The sequence below is a fragment of the Mirounga angustirostris genome, unplaced genomic scaffold (assembly GCF_029215605.1).
Source record: "Mirounga angustirostris isolate CCGP_5_RB_7025 unplaced genomic scaffold, mMirAng1.0.hap1 SCAF_8, whole genome shotgun sequence".
NCBI lineage: Eukaryota > Metazoa > Chordata > Mammalia > Carnivora > Phocidae > Mirounga > Mirounga angustirostris.
In genome coordinates, this window is record NW_026991716.1 from 15,898,526 (window position 1) to 15,917,601 (window position 19,076).

The window sequence follows — 19,076 nt, forward strand, 5'->3', positions numbered from 1 at the left end:
TTTTATAGGGCCCTAGAGACTCAGGAGCAAGATTATAATATCCTTTCCCTTTCTACTGACCTCCCTCTGTGCCATAAACATGCCCATAATCTCTCCCGTCTAGTCTATCAACCTGATCCTAATCTCTCAAGAAGTATTATTCCAACTTCCTTGTTCCGCCCAGATAAAAAGCAAAGAAGAGGATATGGCCCTGACAGTATTGATTAGAATTCATTGGTGTTTCACAATAAGGCCCCAGCCAAACAGTGCAAAGTGCAGATCTTGCCTCCCCCCACCCTGCTCCTCTTCAAAGCCTAAGCGTTGAAATTTATGCAAATCTGGGGATTACTTATCATTATTTAAATGAAAGCATCTGAAAACCAGCAATAATCCTGTCTCCCAAGTTTATCGGGGAGGGAGCCTATGAGAGAAGCAAAATTCAGTCTTGTTGGAACTCCCAAATCCCAGAGGGGTGTGTTTTACAGCTCTCAGGCATGCCTTATGACTCCGGCTGTGACCCGCAGAAGGACACCAGAGGAAAGCTACCCGAGTCATTCACGACTCCCTGGTCAGAGCTAGCCATGACGAGGACTTGTACCTGCATATACCACTTCCTTGTTATGAGCTGGTATATTTTTCTCAATTATTACATCTCACAAAAAGGAGGAAGAGACCAGCAGAAATCCAAAATCTTTCTCAATGGCGGACAGTGGAAGTATTTGACATTGCTAAATCTGGTAAGTCCATATGACCATACCAGGAAGCAAGCTATTTGTCTATAGTAACAGTGTTTTTACACATATGACCTTTGAGTTTTATTAAATACAAAATTCCATTCTTTTTCTTCCTTCTTCATTGTCTGTGAGTTTTGGCTTTCTTTTTGGCTTGATAGTTTGCTCGGAGAAACCCAGTTCAGAAGTTATCGGTTCCTATCTTTTGTGCTAATTGTTAAACACTCTTTTGAAAAGAATCATATCTTGGAGTTCTTCTCAGATGAGCTCAAATGGAAAGACTAAATTAATGGTTTCACCATGGGATTGACTACAAACACAAGCGGGATTTTGAACTTTGCTTGGGGAAATCTGTGAGGGAAGGCAGAGTGGCGTATGTTGCGTGGGAAGCACAATTTCCAATGGGGGAATGATGCCATTTTCCAGCACAGACTAACAGATTTATCTAAGAAAAGCAAACACATTTTGCCATGTTCAGATCCCACTTCAATTTTTTATAGGCTCAGGCTCCATCTTAAAGGATGAATCACTCAACCAAATGGCAAATACACATTTTCAACAATTTACCAACCAATCCTATGACTAAATTCCATCTTGTCTCTGTAGCCCAGCTGACCACATTCTGATGAATGAAGTGTGAATGAATGGGAAAAAAATAGGTTTTTAAAAACTGTTTTGGGAGTATGTAAAAATATTAAAGTTAAAAGCTAAAAATAGTACAGCCTTTGGGGATGCTAATTAATGTTTGAGATTTTTTAACTAAAATGTAGGGTGCCATAAAAACCTCTGATTTCAGAAACTGGGCAAAATATTCCAATCCTTGGGAATCACAATCCTAAGCAGAGGTTATGCATGGTCGGGAAAAGTGACACTCTACAGTGCTAAGGAGGGGAAATTCAGATTCAAATCCAAGGGGCCTGGAGGTTCTGCTTCCTCCTCTCTGGCCACTTGCTGGCTTTTGATTTGGGCTTGAAAGATTCGAGCCCTGGCAGCTCTTGTGTACTTGAAATTATCAAGGTGACTCTTTCTTTCAATCATAGAATTTTATAAAACAAACACACAATAAAAAACCACAAAGAAATGCTTTTTTGGAGCTAGAATAATACAGTGAAAACCTCAGCTTTGAGTATCTATTGGCTTTATATTAAAAAGTCAACTAAGGGCCCCTGGGTGGCTCAGTCGTTAAGCGTCTGCCTTCGGCTCAGATCATGATCCCAGGGTCCTGGGATCGAGCCCCACATCAGGCTCCCTGCTCAGCAGGAAGCTTGTTTCTCCCTTTTCCACTCTCCCTGCTTGTGTTCCCTCTTTCACTATCTCTCTGTCAAATAAATAAATAAAACCTTTTAAAAAAAATAGTCAACTAAAAGACAGGGGGGTCTGTAGCCAGGATTGATGGTGGAATCTAAACCAAATTCCAGTATGGATGTTCCACCTCACAGTAAGCATGGCTGAGAACAGACTTTCCACCTACTACCATGAACCAGCTCCCTGACTTCTTCATTCTCAGTTCCATGCCCCAGAGCCCTCATATTTCCAAGAATGGAAAAAAACACTTATCTTGTCAAAGACATTATTTTTTCCTAGTAATAATCCCCTTTTCGCTTCCCTGATGAATCAGCCACCAAATCCTATGTTTTTCCTTTCCTTAGGTTCATTCCCTTCTTCCCCAATCTTACTATCCCTCTAACTATAGGCTCTTATTAATTTGTACCTGGGGGACGAGATTATCTCTTCATTGCCCTCTTATTAGCAATCCATCTGTCAACCTCTCAGATTCCAGATTCATCTTTCCAAAGCACTGGTTTTGGTTTGGTTTTCTTATAAACATCATGAGCCTGCTTGCACAAGGTGGTTCTGCTACTCAAGAAATCACAGTCGCTCCCTCCTACTTTATGGAACCAATTGCAAACTCCTGACTTAAGAGCTCACCTGCCTACTCAGCCTTCAAGTCCCCCTGTCCCCAGAAAAGCTGGTCTCTTCTCCAGGAAGACCTGTGTCTTCTCCAGTGTTGGTCCCTAGGCTTCTTGCCATCACCACTCTGCCTGTATTCACACCATCTTTGGATGAAAGACCTACCTGCCTCTCCACCACTTTGCCACTTTCATAGACCACCCAAAATCCCATGTTTTCCTTAGAATCTCTGCTGACCAACTCCAACCCACATTTGTTTTTCCTTTCCCTGAGTTTTTACAGCATCTCTCAGTCTCTGCTTATTTATGTATAGTATTATTTTCTTATTTCCACCTACATGTGAGTCTTTAACATTCCAATCAAACTGTAAATGGCTCTAAAACAGGAGTTTTGTCTCCTAACATTCTACATTGTATTTGCTATAGTGGCTGGCGCGGAGTGCCCCCAGAAGAAAAATTAAGCGACTTGGTATGTTGACTGCACTGACCTTCAGCGTTTTCTGCCTTCCTGAGCAGTATTATCTCTTCTGACATCTTTTGTCTCTTGAAATGAGCAGAGAGGGCCTTGCTTACCTGTGGCTGTTTCCCTTCCGGGCTCTGTTAGGTGCCATCTTGAAAGTATGACTTAATGCAAAGTTTTCTAATTGGTGAAGATGGGTTGACTGTGTTTCAGAGGATCAATTTAAAGATAGATTCCAAATATGTTACTCAAGCTGAGATCCTGGGCCTTAACATTTCTCGCTCTTAAGGCCTCATGGGCTGATTTAATAGTTATGTTTCCTAATGATTAATTGGTGTTAACTAATGATTAATTATTAGTGAATAGTTGTGTTTATAAAGGCACAGAGTCTCATAACTGGCTGTAATACTCTTAAATTTATTTTGTGTAAGCTTGTTGAAGTCAGTACCCTTTCCTGCTCTCCAGGAAATTTACCCCCCTCCCTTTAAATAGCTTTAATTTTTACTTGGCTGAATATCAGTTATGCCTCATTTCAAGAGCACAATCCACCTTAGTGCAGGTCAACATTCTGAGCATCCCCATTTTCTTTTTGAAACATCCTATAGCATTCAAAGAGAAGACACACAGGATTGGTGGCAGGGGGTGGCATGGGAGGGGTGCCACTGAGAGTTGGTGACAGTGACCAATTCCTGCCCAGTGCCCAAGGAGAGTAAAGAAAAGAGAGGGGAGATCTGAGTTTTTGCCTAATGAGGGAGTATACCCACCCCAGGGAAGAGGCAGCCAATTCTCTGCTGGGAGAGAGAGGCTGTGTAGCTGCATGGTTATAAGCATGAGCTCTACTGTCATGAGTTTCTGGGATGGCACCTCAGCTCTACCACCTCCAGGGCCTGTGATCCCGGGCTAGGTATTTCTTTGTGTTTTGCATTTCCATATCTGCCAAATAGAAATAAAAGGACTGCCTCATCACAGAATGACCATGAGGGATGCATGACTCAACACGCAGGAAGCTCTCAGAATGCTGTACACACTGGATGTTGAGGAGCAAAGATAGGAGGGTGGTGATGAGCTTCTAGTTTCTCATCTTTGAGTAGAGGCCATGCAGAAGGCAAGGTGATTTAGTGGGACATGGGTCACCTCACAGCACCCTGGTTGGTGGGTTCTAGATCCAGGCAAGAGTTGCCCACCCGCCTCACTGCTCAGGTTCTCTCTCTGCAGGGTGCATGCTCCAGCTTCCCAGCCAGAGGATGGCCACTGTGGAGCCACCTTTAGCTGTACAGGTACAGCCTTCAGGCACTGGGGCCATCCTGGGAGTAGAGTTGTCAGGCTCCAGCAGAGAGCAGTGAGTCATGCCGAATGGGGATGCCCCTGAAGCTGGGTGTGGAGACATGGCAGTGCTGTGGACATCCTCAGGGTGCTCATGTCAGTTCAGGCTTCCAGTGCCTGGGACTTCCACAAATGTTGGGTCCCCTCCTCTCTATCCACTCCATTTCCATCCAGGGACTGCCCCTGACCTCAGGGAACTTAAGATAGGAGGTGGGGATGAAGGGGAATTTTAGCTACAGTTTAACTTGTTGGCTTTATACAGTGTACTGGGTTTTCCTCTTTTTAAAAATAAAATTCCTCCTGAAACATTGTGCCACATAACTGGGATCTCCAGGGGAGATTCTGGGTGGCCCCTCCCCGCTTAACCAACAGAGACACGACCTTTCCCACCATTTATCATGAAGTTGCCCAAGCCTCGTGCAGTTCTGACCTCGTTCTCCTCAAGCTGTCACCCTGACAACAGCAACTTCATCACATAGGTCCTCAGAGATCGCAAAGCAGGACCGGGGGAAGAGAAATCCTTGAGGACCTTCCACTGGTCCAAACTCCAAAGCAGCTCACAAACAATGAGAAGACAGGGATCCATTTATGTTACAGGACCCACTTGGGGCCAACCTTTAATTTCCATCATCAGGCGAATACATTCATCTGTGGAACTCTTAAGCTCAACTCCTAAGCTCAGGAATACACTTGACTGTCTATTCACAAAAATGCTTAAGGCCACTGTTTTCAGCTCTCAGATAGCTGAAAGGATGACAACTGATGGCAGAAAATTGTCACCACCAACACCCAAAATAAAATAGCTGTAACTTAACTGGGCAACCGTGACATTCTGGTAGGTTCTTTACACACCAAAGAGAGGTCAGTGATTGAAGATCCAGCTTCTGGAGCCGGGCTGCCTGGGGGTGAATGCTAGCTCTGCTGTTCAGTTGCTGTGTGATCTTGAGTGAGTTACCTAACATCCCTGAGCCTCAGTATCCTCATATGGAGTGGATGCCTTGGTGTGGCCCCCAGATCCCGCCCATGTCCCCAGCATCAAGGTACTCATTCCCCAGCTTCCGGGAGGAGTGTTGGCTGCTGATGATTCACAGCTGAGGTCCTGTCCCAGAAATGCCCTTAGCAGAAGGGAGCTGCCTAGACAAGGCTCAGGGCCCTCCCTGGGGTTGCTGCATCCAATGACTGGTTGATTTGGGGTAGAAAGGCCAGGCTCCAGGACGACTCTGAAGCGCCAGCTCAGCTCCACAGCTCCTTTGGGGCCCAGCTGATTCCATGCAAGGGCATTGCCTTTCATCTTTTCCTGCTGCTCTTTCCTGCTCCCCCTGCCCCCTTCCCTCCCTCTCATAGCTGTTCTGAGAGCACTCCTCAGTGAACACTCTGCAGGCAGATCTAAGAATCTGCTTCTGTTTCCCAAGGAACCTGACCTACATGATGTAAAATAGTAAACATACAGAAAGGGTTCCTCCTCCTCTTTCTCCTCTCTTCTTCTTAATAAAGACACATGAGCACAGAACCTGCCCTAGCCTGTACTATGTCTAATACAGTTTCTGAGTTTCTGACACCTAACACGCACTCTGTGAATGTTGGTTGCATGAATAAATGACCAGAGCCTGGGTCTACCTGGTCAGAGTCACTTTCTAGGGAACCCCACCCCACCTGTAAGGGAGCCTACCCACAGCCTACCCATCCTGCTGTTACTCTGAAGCCAGTGGTCAGCCGCTATGCAACCCTGGCTGAACATTCTTAGAATTCTTTTTCCAACCTGTCCTTCAGTGTTCTCTTGGTTTCTTCTCTTTTCTTTTCCCCCTCCTCTTCATGCCAGCCTATATTCTTCATATCATTTCTTCTGTGTTTTTATCTCAGTTTTTTACTTAAGCTAAATGCACATGAATGATGCTTGAAACAGTCTATTACATATATAGTGCAGATCTATTTTAGCAAAGGCTTCCTCTACCTGCCCCCAAACTACCCTCACTGCCACAGTTATAGAAAATACTCACCACAATTAGTCTCCATTTGCTCTTTTATTCTGGAATAGTCTCCCACTGCAAGTCTTGCATCATTTCAAAGGCAAGACCTAAGAAAGTCCCAGCCTGTTCAAGTCAGGCACAGAGCTGGGCTGGGCGTTGGGTGACTTGACTCATCCAATAAGATTTGTAATGTCTTGTTCAGGAAACTTGTGGAATCTCCCTCTCTGGAATTATTTTTTAAATAGAAGAAATTCTCATTTCCTGAGATAGTTGAAGAAGGTTTTGGCTTAAAGGCAAAGAAATTAACTTGATGACTTAGAAAGGCGAAGTTTCCATCATTTCAAGATTTTTGTGAGTCTTGTGAAGACACGTGAATGTAAAAACAAAATTTCCTTTAGCTATGGTTTCTTAAATTGCACTACTTATAAAAAATGTAATTCAGCCTTCCCAGGTGGTAAATTTTTTAGCGAGCAGCAAAAACGGAAGCCAGCTAACAAACTTAGACCAGCAACATTTCAGAAAAAGGCACAAGGAACAAACAGACTTAGAAAAGAATTGGTAGAAGAGATAAATCACAGAGCTGTAGCTTGAAATAAACCCTGATCGAGATACCATCAGCTCTGCTTTCTTGGGCAGCCCAAATAGTTGAGAAATGTAAATGACAGTCATTTTGTTGTGATATTCTTCAAAGGAGGCTGGTTGTTGCCATCTTGTTTCATCACTACTGTGTTGGTCTGCTCAGACTGCCAAAGCAAAGTACCACAGCCTGGGTGACTTAAACAACAGAAATTAATTTTCTCACAGTTCCAGATGCTGAAAGTCCAAGATCAAGACGTCTGCAGGGTCAGTTTCCCCTGAAGCCCCGTCCACGGCCTGCAGATGGCCACTTTCTTCTCCCCGTGTCTTCACGTGGTCCTGCCTCATGGTGCATGTGGTCTGCATCCTAGTCTCCTCTTCTTAGAAAGACACCAGTCATACTTGATCAGGACCCACCCTGACTGACCTTGTTTTTGTGTATTTACTTCTTTAAAGACCCTATTTCCACATACAACCACTGAAGGTTATAACTTCGACTTAAGAATTTTGAGGGGACACAGTTCAGTCCCTGATAGCTACCATTTTCTCCCTTGACTGTTCTTTCTGTGCTTGTTTTACAAACACTTCATTGTATTGTCGTCAGGGGATGAGCAGACCCATGTCGCATTGGGTGAGTTGATACTAACCTGTCCTCAGGGCCCTCCAAGAAACCTCCCCATTGAAGGAGCTCATGGCGCCTTGCCCTCCAGCTCTGCTGTGTGGCTCCTCTCTGCCCTAGTTCTGGCTTATTTCTCTTGGCAACACCCTAGCGCCTCCCTCCTGAGTTCCTTTGTGAGGGCTCCACAAATATTCCTGTTGATACAGTTGATGGCATGTCAATGCAGATTGAGATCAGTGGGGACGAGGCTGCTCCACGTACACAGTTCGCATATACATGTGAGCGGGGCTGGGCGGTGGGGGGTGGGGGTGTGTGTGGGGAGAGGTGGAGAGGTGATTGGCAAATTTGCAGTGTGGAGAAAAGTTTTATTGTTGAAGGAGAAGCCAGGGAGGCTCTGAGTCATGTGTTCTTTCCTGCCAATCCAATTTCCACATTTTTGGGAAGAGCCAGAGAAAGGACGAGCTTGACTCATGGTGACTCTAGGAAGCTCTTGCTAAGGAAAGTGGTCACACGGACTTCACATGCTGGGTGGAGGTAGCCTCTCCCCAAAGACGGAAAACCTGGCAGACGCTCAGTGCTCAGTACGTGATTAATTGCTCTGTTGATAGAAGAGCCCGGGCCTCCGCGCCAGGGCCCAGGCCCCATGCCCGCCTTCCTAACTAAAACAGCTGCCTGCTGTGGCCTGAACAGCTGGAAGTGAAACCAGGGTTGAGGTGAGAGTTGCTCTGGGGGAGTGGAAAGAGTGGAGGAGGAGGTGACTTCCTCTAACATCCATGTACAAAAGATTGCTCCAAGTTCTACAGCCCGAGGGCTGAATGTCAAAAGTAGATGATGAGTATTGGGGTGGCCACCACTTTGTGACATGTAAAACTGTTGCCCACCCCTCTCTGGAACCACCCTTCTGGTTCAAAACTTCTTCCTCCCTTCATGGACCATGGGACTCTTGTACTTTCTCGGTTTTCTACCATCTGATCATTCTTTGCTACTTTGCTGTCCCCTTGCCCCTCATGCCCTGTGGATGAGGGCGTTGCCCCTGCATTAACTTTCCACTTCTCTCTCTCTTTCTCCAAGCTCATCCCACCAGGAGGGTTCGCTCCCTGGATCTTCACTGTCCCACCTCTATTGGGAAGGCCAGATCCAAATGTCCAAACAGAAGTTCCTCTATGCAACTGGTTCTCGACCTTAGCAGTCCCAGTTAAAATCACTTGGGAGAATTTTTAGAAATCCTGAAGTCCAGGCCACACCTCTTAGGGAATTAGAATCTCTGGGGGGATAGGTTGAAAATCAGGCATCAGTATTTTTCACAGTCATTTGTAATTCTCCCACCAAGAGATAGTTGCCTTTCTTCCAACCTCCCACAGTGTTTTACCTAAACTGTTCTTAGAAACCTGACTTTTGGGTGCCTGCGTGGCTCAGTTGATAGGGCATCTGCCTTTGGCTCAGGTCATGGTCCTGGGGTCCTGGGATCAAGCCCTGTGTCGAGCTCTCTGCTCAGTGGGGAGTCTGCTTCTCCCTCTCCCTCAGCTGCTCCCCCTGCTTGTACTCTCTCTCTGTCAAATAAATGATTAAAAAAAAACAAAAGAAACCTGACTTTTTTTTTTAAGTCTGATTCAAGAACCAGACTCTGGGTTTTGAATCCCCATTTACCCACCATGAGACTTAAGGGAAGTTTGTTTATGTCTCTATGCCTCAGTTTCCTTATATGTAAAATGGGTTGGGAGAGAGCACAATAATAAGACTTACCTCATAAAGTGGTTATGAGAAATTTAAAAACCTAGATCAGAGCCTGGCACATAACAAGAAATTAATGAAAGTCTGTTATTATGGCTTTAAGTAGTCAATAGGAATTTTCAGTGATAAATTTATGTCTAATCCAGTGAGCATTTCCAGAAATTTAGCATATGTAAGGATCACCTAGGGAGTTTGTTAACAAGTTGCTGGACCCCACTCCCAGAGATTCTGATTCCATAGTCTGGGGTGGGGCTGAGGTCCTGCATTTCTCACAAGCTTTTGGGTGACATCGGTGCTGCTGGTCTGAGGACCCAGCTGAGCATATGGCTGGCCCAATTCACCTCTGGATCCTCCCTCACCTACCCCTTCAGGCTAAAGAATGGGAGGAGGCCAGCTCTGCTAGAACTTCTTTTTCCTAGAATTCAGACTTTAGAGGTCATTCCCCAATAACCAACCTGATCCAACCTGAGAGCAATGCCCTAGGTTCCAGACCTTGCCTGACTCATACTCTCAGAGCAGAGTCTTGATTGCCCCTTTTGTACCCAGAGCTTTCACGGAATAGGATGGGATCTAGTGCAAGTACAATCAAAACCAACCATAACTCTGTATTGACCCTTTAATCAAAAGCCACAGATTTGTGCAAAACAGTAGGAATGGGCAGTATGCCCTTAGCTGGTCTTACTTCGCTGAAAAGGGCCCTACTTCTCTTTGACCTCACCTCCAGGACCTCATGGTACTTAGTGGTGCACCAGAGCCCCTGGTCTGCTCTATCCTTGTGGATTTAAATCACTCCCTTAGCCAGATTTTCTTTGTAAGGCCTTCAGGTACCCCCCTTTCAATCAGAGAAGGACATTGGCTTCTCTCTCAGATAAGCAAGACATCATTTTGTGAATCTCCCTCAGGAGATCACAGAGCTCCTTTGTGGCACTCTTGACCCTGATTCCAGCTTCTTTAATGAGATTGCAGCACTGGGCATTTAACTTTTTTTTTTCTTCCTGGGAAGAGGCCAGAATATGTCCACCATTGTGTCTGGCTCTTTGCCCTTGTGCTGTTTATTTGGTTTGGCTACCTCCGTGCAGCTAAGGTATCTCTCATTGCATTCTCCTTTTAAGCTGACTCTTTATTTTGTTTCCATTTTAGCTCGAGTCCATTACACTAAATACTGTACACATTATTATCCTCTAAACGACTTTACTCAATCAGTTTTAGCGAGCAAGGTCAGGGCCCACTGAGCTGGAAAACCAGCCCTTGAATTGGCTCTCAACCAACACAGCCAACAGCCCCCTCCTTCTCAAATCAACATTGCTCCCAGAGGGATGGAGCTTTACGTCAGTGAAGAATGTATTAGTTAAAGCAAATGAAAATGCCCTCATTTGTTGTAATGAATTTAGCTCTTGCAGGCCATTTTCTACGGGGTCGCCTGCATGGAAGATGTGCTAAAAAGAATTAAGGGGGAAAAAGACATTAAGTTCATGACCGCCTTCAGAGACCTGCTTTTTACCACGCTGGCTTTTCCGATCTCCACAGTAAGTCACAAAGATGTGTTAGTGATATAATACACATGTCCATTTGGATGAACAACACCTCTCCTGGGCAGCAAGGCTGTTCAGGTGCCCGTTATTGTGAATCAGAGCAAGTGCATTTGCATGAATGTCTTGTCTGAGGACTGCGCTGTGTTGCCCAGTGTCATCAGGAAAGAAGGCTCATTACTGACCAGAATTATCACTGCCTTCTTATCTTTGTAAAAGTTTGATTCAAGATCCTTGTGGATGTCCAATGGGGAAGTTTGAAGGATCTTTCTTAATCAAACTACAACTAAGATAGCTTTGGCTCCACCAGAGTCCTGGGAATGCAGGGTGCTGGGGAGACAGATGACTCATTTTCCCTTTTATACATCTTGTTTCACTTGCTACAATGAGCATATGTTACTTCTGCAAGTGGAAACCATAAAAAAAGGGGTGGGGAGAGGGTATGAGAACTTCAGAGTTGGCTCGTGGAAAAGACAATTGGGGAGAGAGCAAGACAGTCTGTCCAAAATAATCTAGTGTGGGGTGCACAGTGAGTACCTCATTCATTTTGCTGAATGAATGGACACTGGAAGGGGGCCCGACATATGCCAGCGACAGTGAGCGTATTTGCTGATACTGCCCACGTTTCGATGACACTGCTTCTGTTTTCATTCATTGGTTAGAATGGAAACAAACTGAGATCAAGCCTGCCGGCTGCCCAGCAGGGCCTATGCTTAGAAATGACTGCCTCCCTCCGCCTGTCGTTGTCCTGCATCCTACAGTATTGAAACTTCAGACTTAAAAGCAAAATGAAACTGCCCAAACACTGACGAGTTCTCAGATAACAGAGCAAGTCCTGGCATTCCAGTTTTACTTCGCAGGATAACCTCCTCCCCCACTCCCATACATCTAAATATCAGGTTTTTAGTAGCAATGGAGTTTATTCTTTTTTTTTTTTTAGGGCTTAGAAATGGAGTCTTTGGAATTTAAGAAGATAGGAAGATTGGAAAATTAATGGTTATTTTTTCCCCCATCTCTGCACTGACTTTGTAACACAGAGGACAGACACTTTGATAAGACAGCCAAGGGGCATGAGAGGATGAGGATCGTTCCAAAGCTCTGAGCAAGGGGGAGATGCAACTCTCATTAACTAGCTTGTGAATTATCCTGGGCGCTTGTCACTTCTGCCCTCTCCCAGTCTCCCTGCATCCCCTTGTTATGCCTACTCAGAGGGTGGGCAAGGAAAGTGTAAGACTCAAACCACCCATGTGGCTGATCTTAGTACTCCTGGTGAAAGCTTAGACTAGAGAGGTCATTGGTTAAAATAGAATGACTTAATGGTCTGTGAGTCCTGTTTATCTATATCCTCCCTGATTGCCACGAGGACGAATAATTGATCCCCAATTCTCTGGAATCCCCAGAGTGTGAACATAGCAATTCAACAGTCAGGAAGTTTGTCTTCATTTTACATTTCTATAACCTGTCTATAGGGTATCTTTAAAACTGGTCTCTATTTTTATTTCTCCAAGTTTCCTTGGTTAACTTAGAAAGCTCTGATGGAAAACAGACTTAATGATGCTATTTTTGTATTTTATTTTCCAGTTTGTATTTTTGTCATTCTGGATCCTCTTTCTCTACGATCGAGAGCTCGTTTACCCTAAGGCCCTAGATGGTATCTTTCCAGTATGGTTGAATCATGCAATGGTGAGTAAAGGGCAAATTCAGTGACCATGGAAAGGCATCAGGCTCTGTACCAAGAACTCCAAAGTGCCTTATTTATGTTTCCAAACATCTCAGTCCCCATCATCCTATTCACTCCTTTTCCATCCCATCACTATTTATTTAAAGAGCACTGTGAGGGGGCACCTGGGTGACTCAGCGAGTTGAGCATCCGACTCTTGATTTCCACTCAGGTCGTGATCTTAAGTGTTGTGAGATGGAGCCCTGTGTTGGGCTCCATGCTCAGCAGGGAGTCTGCTTGAGAGTCTCCCTCTTCGTCTCCCTCTGTCCCTCCCCCTGCTCACGCACATTGGCTTGTGCTCTCTCTAAATAAATAAATAAATAGAGAGCACAGTGAGGATACAAAATGAGCAAAAACAGCTACTGTAATTGGAGTCACTGCAAGCAGAGGGGATATCTAGGCAACACTGTTTGCAAGTTGCCTCTGAAGTCATTGAAAAGACACCCAACCGTAAGGACAGGCAATTTCTTGGCAACCGCAGTCCTGAAAGAGAAGTGACTTCAGTGAATAACATGTAATGAAATTCTGATCTAGAAAAGAAGTCAAGCCACCTTTATGAAAAATCCACCCCAACACCCAAAGAACATCTCCCAGCTCATCAGCAGCTCTTTAGCTAACACTTGATTAGGACCATTCGTTGCAAATGCACTTATTCTTTACTTGTCCCTCTGGAGTTATCCCCATTTGTTTTTTTTTTTTTTTTTAAGATTTTATTTATTTATTTGACAGAGAGAGACACAGCGAGAGAGGAAATACAAGCAGGGGGAGTGGGAGAGGGAGAAGCAGGCTTCCCGCGGAGCAGGGAGCCCTATGCGGGGCTCGATCCCAGGACCCTGGGACCATGACCTGAGCCGAAGGCAGACGCTTAACGACTGAGCCACCCAGGCACCCCCCATTTGGTTTTTTATTCACGCATTTATTTTTGAGGGGCTGAATAGTAAACAGAACCTATTCTGAGAGATTCAGGTCACTGGTATCTGAATGCCAGGAACAGTGAGCTGGACAAGCCGTGCTGGTACATGGTTGGCCCCATCTTGGATGAAAGAGGAGGTCTGAGTCATTGGCACTGCATGTATGCAGGACATATTCAGAGTCCTAGCTCAGCTTCTCAATATTTACAAATGCATTTCCACATTAGTGAGGAGTTTGGAAGGAGGTCTCAGATTCTGCAAAGTAAATGACATTAAAAAAAAAACAGGGGACACCTCAAGGGAGAATATGAAGGTTCTTCAAGTTCACAGACTTTCTTCCACTCCTAACCCAATTGTCTTAAAACTCACATGATTATCAGTTTGGAAAAGCAACTCCGTTAACTCTGCCCCTTCATGGCCCTGCCCCCAGAAAAATGTACTTTCACTTTAAATATGTACTCAGTGAGTTAGTGATTATTAATTGACAAAGATACACAATTTCTGACCTAATTCAGAGTTCAGGACAAAAAACTATATATTAAATAAGTCCCACCTCTCAGGAATCCCTCCCACCACCTTCTTTTGGTCAAACCACCTCCTCACCTTCCCAAATTCCCATTAACATTAATCTGAGACACCCATGTAGGAAATATTCCTGATTTTTAATGGCACTATATACTGTGCTAAGCCTGTTCTTCAAACATGAGCTCATTTAATTCCCACAACTTTCCTTAGATGACAACCATATCCTGATTTTTATAAATTAGAAAAAAATAAAAGGTTCAGAGAGGTTAAGCAATTTCCCTAGGGGCTACCAAGCTCATAAATGGGACAGCTGGATTTAAGACTAACTCACTCTTCCTTGCTTTTTGTTACAATAAGTGCAAAATCTGTGACTTGATCTGGTTTCATAATTCACCAGGCAATCAAAAAGGATGTCACTCTGCTTGATTAACATAGCAAACTGAGAATTCTCACTTAAAAAAAAGAAATCCAGAATCCCCATCTGTATGGTAATAAGCCAAAACTTGACTTAAGAAAATGAAGTGATTTGGGACAAGTGACTGAGCTAGATGTTACTAAAATGAAAAGGCAAGAGTGTAAGAAGTGTCTTTAATTTGGAGCCAAACACATATATCGAACACTTTTTTCATGGCTTAGTGAGCTTATGTAGAAGTCCTCTTACAACCATTACAAGCTTGCTACCTCTTTGGGGTTCCATTTTCCACATAGACATGAAGTTGGATTTCTTCCAAACCCTTGCAATGGCAATGCCTGGCATTTGTGACCTTGCTACACAGCCATATGGACTTTTGGTAATTTTGGAAGCAGATAATTGGATAATGTACAACATATCCGTAAACTAATTAAGGCAGATATTGTACAACAGGGGTCTTAAGATTATTTTGTGCCTTCACAGTGGGAGTTTCTGTTGACCCTGCTCCTTGTCCTATGGTCAATCAATTAGGCTTAACCTTAGAGAGCTTTAGAGAGAAAGGGCCGAGTCCACGGAGGAGTGATACTGGTGACAAAGAGAGGAGAGGGGGAAGGAAACTGCCTTGGGTCAGACACAGACTCTTCTGTTCATTTAATTGGAGAAACTCCCAACAGAGCCATTATGGAAAAATGTTGGCATCAGCAAAACCAGCATTGGGTATCCCTAATGTGGTCACCTCCAAACTTCCATGCTTCCTTGTGTTCTGCTCCAAACCCAAGATCTTCAAGACTGCGTCTCATGCCTCTTTCTCAGATCATGTCCCTTGGTCTGGACTTTTTTTTTTCTTACTATTGAATCCCCCTGATCGGTTGCCTCGAGGAATGCTCTCTGCTAATTTCTCAGATACCAGTATGAATGAATATGGAAATGACTATTACTGGGTCAGTTTGTCAACTCTACGTGCTAACAGTGTCCTTCCATGACAATCCAAAGGAGTGAGTACCTGGAAACCACCATTGTGACGGTCAGAGTGATGGTGGGGGGTCAGCCTGGACACTTCATACTAGTTGCCTCCATATGTGGCTGGCCCTGATCTAAAGGGAATCACCCCCTTTTCTCTTCCACAGTATAAGGATTATTGCTGTACATAACCAGTTGCATGCTTTCCTGAAAGATTCTTTCATTCCACAACAGTACTTATGTTTGCTATTCTAGCTTTAGCTTTGGAATATTTTTCCCGTTGCCATCTGTGATGCTGCCCTGGGTTTAATGAGTAGTATTTGTCAAATTAAGAAATAACACTCCCCTTTGCCACAGTGTGGTTCTAACCCCTTAATGATTCATCAGGTCTTTGGAATCCTCCCAGCCCGATCCTTCTAGCTCATTGGAGACTCATTATTGAAGTAAGGCCATTCAAAGTTGACTGTCATCTCTAATGGACATTTTTCTACTGGTGCTTTTTATTCAAACCAAATAGTAACATCAGTGAGATATTTGTATTCACCATTGACAGGCTGCCACTGGCTGGTGCCCTAAGAACTCCCATTAGAGCCAGGCTGTCTTATTTAAAGTAGATCAACTTGCCTCTTTCATTGCTAAGTGTTCTCAAATCTTCATGAAAGAAGAAGAAGAACAGCAAAGTGTTCTTCCAGGTTTCGCCAGGAAAACATTAACTCCCCAGGTCTTATCTAAATGACTACTAAAGATAGAATGAGAGCATACAGACTTAAATAGCAGGAAGAGGACTCAGTAACTGAGGAAACCATCAGATCCTAACCTGAAGGGAGCTAGGGAACTTATTTCTCTGGAAACCAACCTAAATTGTTCAGGTAGCCACTGGGGAGAGTTGAAATAGATCAGAGAACCCCCTCAGAGCCCCTCTACATTTTAAAATAGTACACAGTTATTGAGAACGTGTGTGCAAGCACTTTATAAAGTATTAAGGATGGTGTAGATATGTTATCATCATATAAAACTCTCAATGCATGGTCACAGAATTTTAGAACTGATAAAGCTTTCATCGATATTAAAGGAAGTTTCAAAATAACCTGCTTTCAAGAGACAGGCCTTACTTCGGCTCTTTACCTTGGAGCAAGTGCCAGATAGATATAGCGTCTTACTTATTTCATGCATTGTCATTTATTCATTTGAAAAAATGATTAAGTACCAACTGTGTGTGTAGCACCATGGTCAATATTTGACAAAGCTTTTGATTTGGTTAAATCTTAAATCTGGTTGAGCCTAGTATATACACACAAAGGTGAAATAATAAAATAATAGTTAATACTAATAGAAGACATCACCATATGAGGTGTCAAGCCACAGTGTATAATTATTGCCAAATGAAAGACGTGGTCAGGAAGAGGGCTTCTATGTCCCCTGTGTTCTGGCCTGGTTTTGACCGACAGGTGTGCTATGACTAAACAATCTAGAAGGCCTTTGGGCTCTCTGGGGGTGTGCTGGGGAGTCATAATGTCAAGACAGGGCAACTCTATACCTTTCAGTTTCTTACTCACTCATAGCATGCAAGATGTTGTCTCTCCCTAAATTCAGACCCAATCTCAGATTTTTCTCTCCCACTCATAAGCCTGCTGTGACATAGTTGGGCTGCTAAGTAGAGGTAGGTGAACTCTGATGAGTAAAGAAGGTCATCTGTGGGCACGTCCATTCCAAAGGGCCACCCTTTGTCATGACAAGTTACCACCCCATCCCCCATGCCTTCCTGATTCCTCACCCCACCATTTCTCTGAGCAGAGGAGATCCACAATCTAGGTATCTATGTGTAGCTCAGTGTTTTTCAGCCTTTGGGAATAGATCTTTTTGTGTATCAGGAAATCTATGAGTCTATAGATTCCATTTATGGGACTCAGGTTAAGACCTCCTGAGTAACTGAGCATATACTTGAAAAGAGGACTCCCAGATGATTTTAATGCTCAGTTCAAATCTAAAAGACAAAATAAAGAATTATTCATTTTTAAAAAGCCATTATGATATACATAGAGCTGTTTTCATCTCTATGGGGAGATAAGAGAATAAGAGAAATCTCTATGGGGAGATAAGAGAATAAGAGAAATCTCTATGGAGTGATAAGAGAAATGATCAACTCTCCTTGGGGGCAACCTGAACAATTTAGGTTGGTTTCCGAACCTCAAGAAGCTTAAACTATAGATATTTTATATCTAATCTTCTCTCTATATATGTATTGATAGATAAATATATAGATAGATATGTATATCATACACATATATATATTTCCACTCAGTCTTTTAACTTATTAAAAGCAGAGGCTGTGTTATGCAGCATCTTTGAGAGAACATTTGTGGCAGTAAAAAAATACAAACACAATCCCCCCCCTCCAGTTATTATTCCCCAGAAAGTCCACATCTGAAAAAAAAGAGGGACCTGGTCAAGGTTCCCACGGGAGACTCCACCTCCCATCCACCTGTTTCCCCAGGACATAAGATACCAGCCAAAGTATGTCCTGCTGATAGAGTGCCCCAGCCCACGTCACTCACAGGGTGGTAAGGGAGATCCATCTGAGGACACCTGAAGCACGGTTCAAAATTAACAGAAACCATGCAGCTCTCATACAGTGAGATAGTTGGAAATATACTCTCCTCAAAAAATACCTTTGTAAACCATACCTTGATTGACACCATTTTTATCAAGTGTTATCTCACTATAGGAAGCTTACATTATATTATTTCTCTATATTTTTATATAATATATAACCAGCTAATACATATAATAATAAGCAAGGCATTTAACTTTAACATGGGGCAGTGCTAACAAGCATTTATAGAGTGCTTTCTATGTACCAGGCCCTCTTCTAAGCACTAAGGATGCAAAAACAAACCACAGAAATCTGTCCTTGTGGAGAATATATACATCCTAGTGGGGAAGACAAGCAAATGAATAAAGAATAAATGATGTCAGGTACTTTAGTGAAAGTACTAAAAATAAAAATAAAGTAGGGTGAGGGGACAGAGCATGGTGTGTATGTGTGTGTGTGTGTGTGTGTTTAGAACTAGTAGGTCTATAAGGTGTAGCGTAATCAGAGTGCCCAGGGGTTGTCTCTATGGTAAGCTGATGTTTTCACAGAAATTTGGGTAAAGTGAGGGAGGGAGCCACAGGAAATTTTGTTCTGCTTGGATATGTTTGAGATGCCTAACAGACAACAAAACTGAGATGCAGAATAGGCAAGTTGTACATATGAGCATGAAGGAGATTTCCACACTGGTGCCATAACCTTGGTTGTCTTCATCATAATGATTCTTTTTCAAGTTAAATAAGATCACCTAAAGAGTAAGTAAGGTTGGAGAAGATACCCCAGTATGAAGCCTTAGAACCTTCCATTTCCTGTGCCTAGGAGGGGAAGCAGGAGCATTTTACAAAGGAAATTGAGAAGGGGGTGCTCATGAGCTAGGAGGAAACCCAGTGCCCTCTGGCCTCCCAGAAATCAAGTATACAAAAGTTTCAAGAAAGAGGAAGTATTGCATGTGAAAACTTCTAGAGGTCAAGTATGATGACATTGTAAGATGACTTGAATTAGAATTTTCCATTGGCTTCAGCAATATTGAACTCTCCAGTGACTTGCTCAAGAGCGGTTTGATGGCATGGTGGTAAGGGGTGGTAGAGCCTTCGTCATGCTGTATGTGTTAATTTCCTCTTGCTGCTTAACAA

The 19,076-nt window shown here is 43.6% G+C and overlaps 1 protein-coding gene across 1 annotated transcript in view; it reads left to right on the forward strand.

Annotated features, from left to right (window-relative positions):
• The first annotated feature begins 304 nt into the window (after positions 1–304).
• Positions 305–19,076, forward strand: part of ADTRP (androgen dependent TFPI regulating protein) — a 61,017-nt gene continuing 42,245 nt past the window's right edge. The window contains exons 1-3 of the mRNA XM_045865952.2: positions 305–716; positions 10,688–10,822; positions 12,407–12,508. Coding sequence (XP_045721908.1) covers positions 474–716; positions 10,688–10,822; positions 12,407–12,508 — 480 coding nt within the window. The 5' untranslated portion in view covers positions 305–473. The remainder of the gene's footprint in view (positions 717–10,687; positions 10,823–12,406; positions 12,509–19,076) is intronic.